Raw genomic sequence first — 13,761 nt, 5'->3', positions numbered from 1 at the left:
GAATCTGAAAGTGGATCACTATAAATACTTGGCTTCTTGCTTACAGGAAGCAATGAAAGTTTGTTATTATCGATGAGATCTTGAATAGCTTCCACCAATTTTCAGTAAGATGGCCCCTACCTTGATGGTATTTGCAATGTGCATTGGGGTTCCAACTAGCTGTAATCTTTTCGACTAGGCGATCCCAAAATGGTCCAATGGGAGTTATAAGACCCTTTGCATGAAGGCGATCAAATGCGGTGTCATAACTCATGCCAATAGGTGTGAAGTTTCTCCTAAATGGCTTCTTTTGTCCTTGGTTGTTCATAGCTAGGACTTCATTCAGATTAAAGGTGCTAACATTATTTGAGTGGGTAGTTTTGGATGAAGAAGGATTGTCGTTCTTCTTTCTTTTCCAGCCACAATTGGAGTTGTTAGCAGCTTTTTGTTTTGCAAGGTCATCTTCAATGTTAATTCTTACGTCATAGACGACCTTGAAAGGGTTCAAATTGCTTTTATATTTGAGATGCTCTGAGTACTTTTCTACTATTATAATGTGTTTATTTTTATTATATTATTTACTTAATGATTGGATTTTTGAAGGGATTAAATCAAGGGAATTATTTTATTCATTTTCTTGTGCGTAGGAATGATTAATATTTAATAATCATTTCCTTTAAATGTGACTTATTAGGGGTGACTTGTGGCCTTACCTACCTTTCTATCTTAATATATTTTTTGAATGTGATGTGTTATGCAAGTAAAGTTCTTTTGTGTTGACATTGGCCTAAGAGTGTGTTATACTTCCTGGCAGAGAAATTGGATGGCTAACATCGATACTTTAGTTGATTTTATTAGGCTACAAGCTGAGAATTTGAACCAAAATCGCAATAATAATCCTGATCCTGCGGGTAAGATGTTTAAGAATCTTGCTCAGGTCAAACCACCATACTTTAAAGGAGGTGGAGACTCAACTTTTCTAGAGAATTGGATTAGGGAGTTCGATAAGATCTTCGCTGCTTTGAATTGTCTTCTGAGTATGAGAATGGATCAAGCTATCATGTATTTGAAGGAAGAGGCAGATATTTGGTGGAGGGATAATGGAAATGTGCTTCATGCTCAAGCTAACTTTGGTTGGGAGACTTTCAAAACCAATCTTAGGGAGAAGTGCTATCCACCATTCTTAAGGAAGCAAAAGGGTGAAGAGTTCATCAATCTGCAAATGAACAATATGTCGATTATTGAGTACTATAAGAAGTTAATGAACTTGTCGAGGTTTGTTCCTAAAGTAGTGCCTACTGAGGAGTTGAAAGCTCAAAGATTTGAGCAAGGTTTGACTAAGCAGTTACAGAAGGACTTGGCAGGAAATACCTTAAGACTCTTGATAAAGTTTGTGGGAGTGCAGTGCACCTGTACAGTTTGAATGTCAAGAGTGCACCTGAGAGTGGAAGTGGGAGTGTTGGAGAAAAACGTAAGGATTTTTGAAATTTGAGTAATCAAGGTAACTTTAAAAATCCAAGGAACGAGAATTTCAAGAGTAAGGATGTTCAGAGCAATGGAGGATCTTCTAGACCTGATGACCAAGCTGAAAGGCAATACAACTGCAAGAGATGTGGCAAGGATCATCTTGGAAAGGATTGTAATGGGAACTTGGTTGTGTATAGGTTTTGTAACAAGAAGGAAATGGGAACAAGTTTACTATAACAAGGTATCAAGGAGGGAATTTGAATGGTCAAAATGTGAAAGCAAAAAACAGAATTGTTGGCAACAACATCTTCGGGAATCAAGGAAAGAATGTCACTCCAGGTCGTTTGTATGTGATGAGCAAGAAGGAAGCCGAAAGGTCTTATGATGTTGTCACTAGTAACTTTTATATTCATTCTATTTCTGTTAAAGCTTTATTTGATTCTGGAGCCACCTATTTTTTTATTTCTATTTCTATTGTGAAACAATTAGGACTAGTTGAACCGAACCCAATAAACTTTCCTATTAGTTTACCTACAGGTGAAGTTGTGAGGTGCACTAAGATGCATAAGGGTTTACCTTTGAGGATTGGAGAGACTGATTTTCCATCTGTTCTTATAGAATTTGAGTTAGGTGAACTTGATGTTATTTTGGGAATTGATTGGTTACCCATTTATAAAGCTAAAATTGATTGTGATATACAAAAGGTTCATTTGAAAAGTCCTTTGGGAAGGATTGTATCTTATAGAGGTTTTGGAAAACCAAAAGGTATTGGGATTATTTCTGTAATGAAGTTGTCAAAACTTGTGAGTAAAGGGTATCCTTTGTTCTTTTGTTTTGTGCAAGACTTGGAAAAGAGTAATAAGGTGAATGTGGAAGATCTGCCAATTGTGAATGAGTTTTTGGATGTATTTCCTGAAGAGATTTCTAGAATTCTACCAGAGAGGGAATTGGAGTTTACAATAGATTTTGTTCCCAAAACAGCACCAAATTCTAAGGCACCATATAAAATGGCACCTGTTGAGATGGGAGAGTTGAAAGTACAACTGCAAGAATTGTTGGATAAAGAATATATTAGGCCAAGTGCATCTCCTTGGGGAGCACCTATTTTATTTGTGAAGAAGAAAGATGGGAGCATGAGGTTGTGCATTGACTATAGGGAGTTGAATAATGTGACGATAAAGAATAAGTACCCACTGCCCAGGATCGATGATTTGTTTGATTAATTGAAGGTAGCTAGTGTGTTTTCCAAGATTGATTTACGTTCGGGGTACCATCAACTGAGAGTTGCTGATAAGGACATTGCTAAGACTGCTTTTATGACTAAATATGGGCACTATAAGTTTATAGTCATGCCTTTTGGATTGACCAATGCACCTGCAATCTTTATGGATTTGATGAATCGAGTATTCCATGAATATTTTGATAAGTTTGTGGCTGTTTTTAATTATGATATTTTGGTATACTTGAAAAGTGAGGAAGAACATAAGAAGAATTTGAGGACCGCGCTGAGAACACTTAGAGACAATAACACTTAGAGCACGGGTGCACCTCCCCTGCAGCGCAGGCGCGCCTTCCTAGGTATCTTTTTGCTAGGTTTTTGTTTTCGCGCTTCTATAAATACCTTTGTAAACCCGATTTTTTGGGCAAGTTTAGAATAAGTATTATTTCACATTTTTTATCATTTTTTCTTAGCTTTGTTGAGAGCTTCTCTCTCTAGTTTTAGGATTAGTTTAGGAGTAGATTTTAGAGAGATAAAGTGAGGAATTTCAATGCTGATTGAGAGATTGAATATTCAATGGTGACAATTGTGTTGGAGATCTTCTCTATTTCATATTTGTTGAGAGCTTCTCTCTCTAGTTTTAGGATTAGTGTAGTTGTTCTTCATATACTGTTGATTCTTGATTTCATTAGTTGTTAGTTGATTTGATGATGATGTTAGAGTAGTTGTCTGCTAGGAATTAGGTGAAACTTGTATGATTGATTGATTATGCTTAATTTGGGGATTGTGTTGATTAATTGTTGAGATTAAAGTGATTAATGGAAGTTTGGATGTGTGTAATTCGATTAGGCCTTGAGAATTATGCTAGATTGCATTGTAGTTTCTAATGATACAGACCATTGATTTAGGAATTGCAATTGTCGATTGAGCTTGATTAGTAATGCTCCTAGTTAGAGTCTCTCGTAGTTAGCGCTAGTTTGACCTCTAGGAGATAGCTTGTTGACTCTTTTGATTGAGCTTTCCATTTGTCTTCACAACCTTTGATTTGCATATTGTTCCCGAGTTGCTACAATTGTCATGATTGCTTGTTGATCCCTGTTTTTAGTGCTTTATTTGTTTGGTATCTTTGTTTTTTAGTTGTTAGTGTTCTCTCTTTATCTTTGTCTTCGACCTAGCTTAGGCACATAATTGAGAGCGCTTGAACATTATCGTTCCTTTGGGTTTGATCCTTGACTTGCCTCTTGTAGACACCCATTTGTGTCTCCTTCAAACCAAACTCGGTGATGAGTACCTTTCAAGTCAAATCATAATTAAATGGAGTGAAAGTGTGGAAAGTCTAGTGTTGCGGTTAGTTTTTTTTTTCTTCTTTCTCTCTGTTTTTGAAAACCTATTTTAAGAAAACAGCCAATCTTTTTTTGTTTAGTCCATGGCAAGGGTCCGATAATAGTGTAATTGGGTCGGGTTTGAAAGGAGCTTTCCAACGATATATTATAAGCCCAATTCCGATGAATAATGAGGAAGTTATAGCCAAATTATAGACTGGGCCTGGTTTGATATATATAAGCGGCACAATGATCTAGAGGAGGGCCTAATATTGATTTATCATTCCTAATGCAACTAGAATTGATTATAGTGTTCTAGATTTTTCTAGAAGGTTCTTTTCATTCCTAATTTAATTAGCATTGATAAATTGACTTTAGTTGACTTTTTAGAGTTTTAATCAGAATAAAAGAAGTGTTTTTAAGGAAAATACGATTTTTCCCACTCGTACGGCTAAATTTTATCAAATTAAGAAAACGTGTGGAAATTTATTTCCAGCGTCTGACGGCAGGACCAGCGCCTGGTGCCATGCCAGGCGTCTGGCGCTAGACTTTAGCGTTTGGCGCTGGACTCCAGCGTTTGGCGCCACGTTGTTTTATTCTTTTCGAAACTCTGATTCGTTTTTTATCATATCCGGCTGATTTTCTTTATAAATAGCCTCCTAAAACCTACATTTCCAATCATCAAAAATCACCAACTCTCATCAAGAATTTCTTGATAACTCTCTCTCTCTCCTTTTTCTAAATTAGCCTTTTGCATACAAATTTCCGCATTCACAAGATCTAAAAACACCTAGCCAAGTTCGAAATTGCCTTCGCCCTAGACGTGAAAGGTTTTAATTTCACAGGGTTTGGTCCCAAATCACTATTTCAATTATTTAATTTAGTTTTTTTATTATTATTTTCCTTGAAGTTACTAACGTGTGTATTTTGTTATTAGAAAAAGGTACGACACATCTAAGTAAGTGATTTAATTGATTTTATTGATATTATGACATAGAAATCATGTCTATATTGGTATTATGATTCCTAGTATCATGTTTAGGGTAATAACTATAATTTCTAATATCAAATATGACAATTGTGATTCTTGCGATGCTTCCTATTCTTTTCCTAATATTCATGTTAGTATCATGTTTGGGCTATATATTTGATCTTTGATATTTCATTACATTCTAGAATTTGTTATTAATCTTGTTAGTATCATGGTAAGAATCTTGCTATTATTATGCTTTAACATGATTATGATTTTAATTATTATTATGATTATGTTTATTATGATTATTATTATGTTGCTTGATTATATTTATTCTTACTGCTTGATCACACCTTTTATGCATGTTTAAAGGGAATTCGTACTTGTAATCACGCTTATATAAGATAATAAATAATCTTGTTTATGGTTAATTTGATTATAATTTAAGTGATCGCCTATAATAGATTTGTTTGTGCATTAAATTCAACCAACATAGATAAACAGGTTTAGGGTTAATCCTATTGATTGCATGTTAGTTAGAAAGCGCACATGAATACGATCAGAATAAAGTAGAGGTCTATTATTAGGGCAGGTTCAATCTCTTTTAGGTTATATTTGTACCTTCATCCCCAAACTACAAGTCATGGTTCCAGACCTATTGGATTTGACAATTTCCTAGATCGTTAAGGGGTGTAACCTTCACCTTGTGAACGGTTTACAAGTTCCTAAAACTTGTTGGCAACTCTTTTTCTCTATATTCTTTCCCTTTGGATGCCACCGTACTTTAGTGTATGATCACAGTGGGGTTCAAGTTTGGGGTAATGCTTGAAATATTTCCTACAGTGTTTGGCGACTGCACTGGAGAGAATTTCTATTTTAATTCCTAAAATTTATTTTGGCAACGATTTAGAATGAGTGGATGCGAATCGAAAAGTTCTATGTATTTCATGTGCATAATTTTGATTAACATTATTTTCATATGCATAAAAAGATCTCATTGGAAAGACCATCCGTAATTTTGTTAAAAACATAGGAAAACTGTATCAAGCATAGAAAGCTACTAAGGCATGTAGGAACTAGAGTCAGAAAACAGAATTTGTCGCCGCAAATTTGACTTTGTCGCCAGGCGCCAAAGCCAAATAGCGGCTCCGGCCTCTGTTCGCTGGCGCCATGTTCTTGCAATACCGAGCCAGAAATATGAGTTCTAATTTTGACCAGTTTTTAGCACTGTTTGCTCGATCCTACTTCCTGATTGAGTTTTTCTCACTTTTCTGAAACTCATATGTGTTCTACATATGGACATAACCCTCTAGGAATTCATTCTCCATCTACCTGATTGAACGCTCTGTGCAACAAATGGTACATCCGAGAATGTTGAATTAACCAAACAATGGAATCGAGTTTTTAATTCGCGATGTCCCATCCACTCGCGCCAATTCTTCAAAAGGTAAGGCTTCCGCGCGGTGCATCTGCACAATTAACCATGGACCCTCTTTGAATAACCCATATCCTGAACTTTAGAGAACTAGAGCCATGGTTAGGTTGCGAACTCATTGAATCATATTGTGCGTACTTGACTAATTGTGCATTATTTGTTGTGCATACTCTATGTGTTTTTCCTAACCGTTTGTTTGACTTGTGTTAAGACTAAATAAACTGATTAATGACTACAAGATTTTTGTCAAATTAATTAAGTAATTAAAGTCTAATAATTTAATCAGAATTGAGTTAGTACGACTTTAGGCATACCCTGTAGAGTAATAATACCGTAAGCAGTCCCAGATCCACGTTCCAGCAATGGCGCCGCGATTTGGACAGCAGCGCCACACTGTGTAGTGCAGCGTCTGGCGACAGCTCTGTCGGCTGGCGCTACAATGCAAAGTGCAACGCCAGTCCTATTGCTTTGGCGACAGTTCGGTATGTTGCTTGAATCATCACTTTGTGTCTAATTAAAACAGTTTGCTAATCAATTCGATTACTTTATAAATAATAATACCTTGTTAAGTCCTTAATCGAGTCCAGGCACTAAGTCCCATGGTCTTACACAAGAGTCAAAGCACGTCCCTTGACCTCACCATATAAAGCACACACTAATATGTATGTAAACTTTGACCATGTCTAAGAGAGTCTTGTATGCGCGTGTTTTTCGTCATTTTTTTAGGGGGTAAGTTGGATATTAATCCTCCAATTAAACCACTTGTTTGAACCTTATACTTGATTCCCAAAAATATTCACCTTATTTTTGCTTTTTTTTCTTTTTCTTTATAAACCTGTAAAGTCAAAGTCAATTTGAGTCAAGTTATTAAAATAAATGGTTTAATTTACAGCGCGTGGTCAAGAAAGGAAGGGCGTTTGATCAAAGACAACCTTTTCATTCAAGTTCAACTTTTCGACAAACCAATCGCTCGGAAAAGGAACGCTAAGAAGATAATGGCACCCCAGGAGGAAGTCAGTGAACTTAGTAATCAATTGACTGACGTGACTGAGGCGTTGAAGTCTTTAACCCTCAAAATCAATGACCTTATGAAGTAACAACAGATGGACCTCATGCAAGAAAGCTTGAGCAAGCTATCTAGCGAATAAGTTTCAAGGCATTAGTTCATAAGGGGTCTCGGTGGACAAGGATCTTCTTCCGCAGAAGTTCAATGCCAACAACATCCCGATATTCAAGGCAACTAACAACCCTTATTTTCATCTATCTAAGAGCTTTTGAAACAATATTGAGTATTAAGGGTATTGATAAGAAAGTGTTTCCCTCTTTATTTTCTCTATCTCTTGAAACCATTTGCCAACAATGGTTCTTCTTCCTTGATAAAGAGAGAACCTCTACTTGGGAATCAATAGTAAACGCTTTCATTGATAGGTACAAGTGAAATATTGAAGTTGAAACTGATTATAGGGAACTTGAAATACTCAAGCAGAAAGAGAATGAAGGTTTCACTTCTTTCTTCAACAAATGGAGAGAAACCTCTTCTAGGATGATTGAAGTACCAAGTAAGAAAGAATCTGTGAGGTTGTTCATCAAGAACCTTCAAGAGAAGTACTCCAAGCATCTGAAGTATCAAAATAATCTACATACCTTCAAGGCCGTCTATGATATTAGAATCAATAATGAAGACGACCTGGCTAAGCTAAAAGTTGCTCACAATAACTCCAACAGTGGCTGGAAAGGCAAGAAGAACGAAAATCCTTATTCTTCCAAAACCACCCACTCAAACAATGTTAGCACCTTTAATTTGAGTGAAGTCCTTGCTATGAATAACCAAGGACAAAAAAAAACCATTTAGGAGGAACTTTACTACTATAGGTACGAGTTATGGCACCGCATTTGGCCAACTAAATGCAAAGGGTCTTATAACTCCTAATGGACCATTTAGGGACCCACCAGTTGAGAAGAGGACAGCTAATTGGAACCCCAATGCACACTGCAAATATCACCAAGGTAGGGGCCATCTCACTAAAAATTGTTGGAAGCTTAAGGAAGCTATCCAAGATTTAATTGATAATATCAAACTACCATTGCCCCCTGCCAGCAGGAAGCCAAGCATCGACAATGCACCTCTTTCTCATTCCTTGGCCATCTCTGATGAGGAAAACGAGGTTGATCCCTCATCTCTACAAGTAACTCATGCTATCGAAGAAGAGGAGGAGATCTTTTTCGATGCCATGGATGACTTTCCTGAACCAGCAAGCAAGGAAGATGTACGAATGCTTATATGGTCCAAGTGGGAGGGAACAGATTTGCTACGTGAGGCTCTCGAATTTGCAAAGAAACAAGTAGAGGAGCTTCATAAAAAGAATGATAAAATTCCACCCACAAAGAAGAAAACCTTCTCTCTACAAGTAACTGACGGACTCAAAAAGAGCAATAAACTCTATACTCCAATTGGGACTTCATACGCAAAAATGTTTAAAATGCTCTCCGAGAGTGGTAAGGTCAAACCTCTCGAACCGAGACCATTTGAATCACTAAAAAGGATAGATAGATTATAATTTCAATACCAGCAATCAGGGGGACACACTATTGAAAACTGTTTTAAATTTAAAGATTTAATTCATAAAATAATTGATGATAAGAAGCTAGTTAAAATCCCACAAGAAGAAGACATAAGCATTAATGGGGTTTGGGACAGCGATGAAGAAGACATCTACCTAAAAGACATGGAAAGACCTCCACCTCTAGTGTCATATTAAGTAGATGATTTCTAGGTTGAAGAGGATTCACCTATAGACGTCCTCATAAGATTAGGAAGAACGCAACCTCCAATCTCAACACAACCTATGCCGACTACGCAGCAAGTTCCCATACCTATCTTAGATGACAATGATATTGTCAAACGATTAAAAAAGACCAAGGTCGAGATGAACGTATGGAAGCTTCTAGCTACATCTCAAGAACATAGGTTGGCAGTGATGAATGCCTTGGATAAGATAGGGATATATTCTGACACCACTTCTGAGGGGTTAGCTAACTTCCTTACGAGTGATCTCCCTTGTCCTATGACTTGATCACCTTTTTTGACAAAGATTTACCCCTAGAAGGTGACAAGCATTATAAGGCACTAAACCTCACAGTGGTTTGCAAGAGAATGAACGTTCCAATGACTCTTGTAGACAATGAATCAGCAATTAATGTCTATCCACTCAGAACTGTGAGGATGTTAGGCATAAGGGATGAAGACTTAACCCTGTCAACACAAGGAATAAGAGCTTATGACAACACTCGTCGCCAAGCTCTTGGTAAGATTACCATGAATATAACGGCGGGAGCAATAGAACATGCTACTACCTTTCAAGTGGTAGATATTAAAGCTTCATTCAACTTATTGTTGGGACGCCCTTGGCTTTATGACTTAAAGGTCGTCCCTTCATCTCTCAACCAACAGGTAAAATCCATAGTTGGAGGAATCCCCATCACAATCGATGCTTCACCTATGAAGATTAAAGCTATAGAACATTCAATCATTAATGTGGAGCGCGATGAAGATGATGAAGAATTGTGGGGCTTTACTTAAGAGGTCTCCTTAATCGAGGAGGATGAAAGGACCCCTCTCTGCCACGACCCCCACTCCAATATGACGGTAAATGCTATTCTTAAGAAACAAAAGCATTTTCCTGGAATGACTCTATGAAATAAGAAGGGAATAGCAAAACAACAGGAATTACCTGGCCTCCCTAAGTTAGATACTTTCGGACTTGGTTTCGAACTAACTCGGGAAGATCTTAAGCGAGCCCAGGAAAGGTCTAAGGCGCGTTGGAACGCTCGCATCCAAAAGAAAGCAATCCCAATGGATCAGTATCCTCTTAATCTGAATGGACACTTCATAAAAGAAGGTGAGGACTATCCATGCTATGAATTTCCCGAACCTTTTGTTGTAAATGGAATAAGGCAATCGAGATTCAAAATTTTCTTAGATTGCTACTTTCTAGATGAAATCCCAACTCCTATCTACAAAGAGAAAGCAACCCCATTCTTTGACTTTAATGTCATGGGATTAATATTTGGGCGAGAAAAAGATAAGCCGAGATATATAGAGGATAACTCCTCTTATCCAAACGATCCTACAAAGCGAGAACTTTGACCACTCAAAGCTCATCACTCCAGCAGAAGGATTAGTACAAGGGTGGCTCAAGACATTCAAGGTGACTACTCCAAAAGGAAGGAAAATCTCCATAACGACAGGGAAAGGACCGATGTTTGAAGAGTCGTTTGAGTCTGAGTCAGAGTCAGAGTCAGAGTTCTAACCTATAGAGTCATCCAAGTCCTTAGTTGTAGCACCCCTTCCTTCTTCTATTTCTTCTCCTAGGATAGTTAGTAATCAAGTCCCTGAGGAAATCTCCCTTTTGATGTAATGATTTCCGAATTCAATAATATGTCTTCTTCTGCTTACTCCTCGTGTTTTTCTTTAACCCAAGATGACGAGCATTACTTAACTAACAATGAAAATGACAAAGAAATTATTAAAGCAATGGAAACACTTGAAAACAAAACATCGATATTTGAGGAAACTGAGACGGTTGATATCTCAAATGATTCAACCATTAAAAGAGAGGTCAAAATCAAATTAACACTAAATGAACAAGAACAAACCGATTTAATTAATATACTTAAGGAATTTAACGATGTATTTGCTTGGTCATATGAAGATATGCTAGGTATTAATAGAGAAATAGCTCAACACACTATACCACAAGTTCCAAGAATGAAACCTGTATAACAAAAGTTGTGTCCAATGAAACCCGACGTAGCTCTTAAAATAAAAGAAGAAGTTCAAAAAAAATAACTGCAGGTTTTATCAGGGTATCCAACTACCCCGAATGGATGGCCAACGTCGTCCCAGTTCCGAAGAAGGATGGAAGGGTAAGAATGTGTGTCGACTATCGAGACTTAAATAAGGCAAGTTCAAAGGATGACTTCCCTTTACCACACATCGATATTCTGTTAGATAATACAACAAATCATTCACTTCTCTCGTTCATGGATGGATACGCTGTGTTTAAGGTAATTTTACCCTGCCACGTTGCCCAATCATAAGGTGACACGTGTCACCCCCAGATTGGTCTAAAATGGACCAATCCCTGCTCGACACGTGTCATTCCCGAAATCAAGGGAAAAGGCGACCTTCAGGCCCAAATCCCGAGAATGCCGCCAAACGGCGCAGCCCACCAATGATTAGGGTTCAGTAACCTAATCAGGGGCGCAATTCCCATAGATCCTATAAATAGGGAGATGTCCCTCATTTTGAGGGCATGTTTGATCATTTATTACACATTTACTCTTTGATAGAGACATCCTGAGCTTGGAATCCGAGCTGATCTCTACCTAAATTTCTGCACCTTTTTTCTCCCTTCAAGTTTCTAACTTGTGCGTCGGAGGCGGAGCACCACCCAACTGGTGTCTCCGTTTGTTTTGCAGGTACAACTCACCCCGGATCAGTCTTCGTGTTGTAACTCTCCCGAGGGACAAAAACACCCAAAACATTTGGCGACGTCTGTGGGGAGAGTACCTCGAAGATGGTTCAAGAGTCTGTACCACACCCTAACCGTCTTGGTGAAGACCCAGAAGTTTTTACAGACCATGAGGATGAAGATCCTCAGGTCGAAGCTTTTACAGCCGAAGATGGCTCTCTCAGAACAAAACGCATCCGGCCCAGAGACACTCTGGAGCAGGGTGCCTCCCAGGCGGGTCCGAGCAGACCACCTGGGCAGCCGGAAGGGGCAACCCAAACGGCAGCTGGATCAGCCCCTGTCACCCGAGACGAACTCATGAGGTTCATGACGAGTTTCAAGGGTGAAATTACAGAGCTGATCACCAAAAGCAGGGCTGGCCCAAGTAAAGGTCAGACGGCGAAGAAGACTCCTCCAGAGAAGGGGAAGTCAGTCAGAAACCGACAGCCTACTCCCCATCCAAAGGAGAAGGCAGCCGGGACCATTGATTGGTAAAAAATTCTCCTTCCTGGAGGGAACACCAATAACACTCGCCGGCCTCAGCAGCCGGTGAGAAGTAAAAAATCAACTCTTGATGCCCGGGAGATTATTAACCGGAAGAGAAACCAATCGCTGTATGAGTCGGCTTCAACGTCGAACTTTCCAGACAGCTTCAACAACATCTCTGCAGGGAGTGCACCCTCCTTGCATGAGAGTCAGACAGGCGGTAATACCATCCATTCTGGCCCTCATATGATTGGAGCCGTCCCGTATGTGCCTACTTAGGCTTACGGGCAGTATCCTCCTCACTTCATGCAGCCAGCCTTCTTTGGGGGTCAGGTGGCGTATCCAAATGTCCAGCCATTGGGCTGGCAGCTTTGCCTGCTGCGCCTGGGTGAACAACCTTCTGCGTTCACTCGGGAGATAACCGAGGCGGCTCAGCCAGCTAAGGTTAAGAATGTGTTGGTTGGTACCTATGATGGTACCACCAATCCGGAAGACCACCTCATGGCTTACACCAACCTCATGTATCTGCAGGGGTTGGATGATGCCACTTGGTGTCGATGCTTCCCGGCTACATTGAAGGGCATTGCCCAACAATGGTTTGGCAACCTTCCAGCCGGGTCCATAGACAGCTTCATGAAGCTTGCCTTCCTGTTTGCTTCCAACTTCTCAATGAACATCCCTGCTAAGAAAACAAACCTTGATTTGAGCACTGTTAAGTAGGGAGAGAGAGAAGGGCTGCGCTCATATGTCAGGCGGTTCAACCTGATCAGAATTCTGATTCAGGGACTGTCTGATGAGGTAGCTTTTACAGACTTTTTTAAAGTCTGAGAGACGGGTCGACCTTTAAGTTTAACCTAATCAGAAAAGGGGCTTTCACCCTACAGGCGGCCCTGAGGGAGGCGGAAAGCTACATTCAAGCTACCGACCTCTGCTCGCCTGGTAGCCAGTCAGACAGCCGGTCAGCTCAGCCGGCTAAAAACAAAGAAGAGAGCAAGAAAAGAAAAGAAGTCTGGGCGGTTACTGATTCTGACCAGCCGTCCTAGAAGAAAAAGAAAGAGTTTAAACCGTACGTCCCCAAGTACGAGTTTAACAAAGATTGCAACTCCATCCTCATGGAGGTAAAGGACCGGCTGTCCATTGAGAAGCCGAATCCTATGAAGAGTTCTGTCCAGTCACGGAACAAAAATAAATTTTGTCAGTTCCATGAGGAGGTCGGCCATGACAGCAACGACTGCTTCAGTCTTCAGCGTGCGTTGGACCGTCTGGCTGACAAAGGGCTGTTGAAGTCCTACATTTCTAAGTCCCCAGCCGGGGCAAAAAAGAAAAACAAGGGTCAGTCCTCCAAGACTACCCCCCCAGCCTGCTAG

General features: G+C 39.4%; 1 protein-coding gene across 1 annotated transcript; it reads left to right on the top strand.

Moving 5' to 3' along the window:
* The first annotated feature begins 802 nt into the window (after positions 1–802).
* LOC110684926 lies at positions 803–2,669 on the top strand. Its single transcript, XM_021861366.1, has 3 exons — positions 803–1,368; positions 1,500–1,643; positions 1,736–2,669. The coding sequence occupies exons 1-3, from the start codon at positions 803–805 to the stop codon at positions 2,667–2,669; spliced, it is 1,644 nt and encodes a 547-aa protein (XP_021717058.1).
* Positions 2,670–13,761: the final 11,092 nt, after the last annotated feature.

This window comes from Chenopodium quinoa, unplaced genomic scaffold (genome assembly GCF_001683475.1).
Source record: "Chenopodium quinoa cultivar QQ74 unplaced genomic scaffold, ASM168347v1, whole genome shotgun sequence".
Lineage (NCBI taxonomy): Eukaryota > Viridiplantae > Streptophyta > Magnoliopsida > Caryophyllales > Amaranthaceae > Chenopodium > Chenopodium quinoa.
Note: the sequence above shows the minus strand (reverse complement) of the source record. Positions and strands in the feature narration are given on the sequence as shown.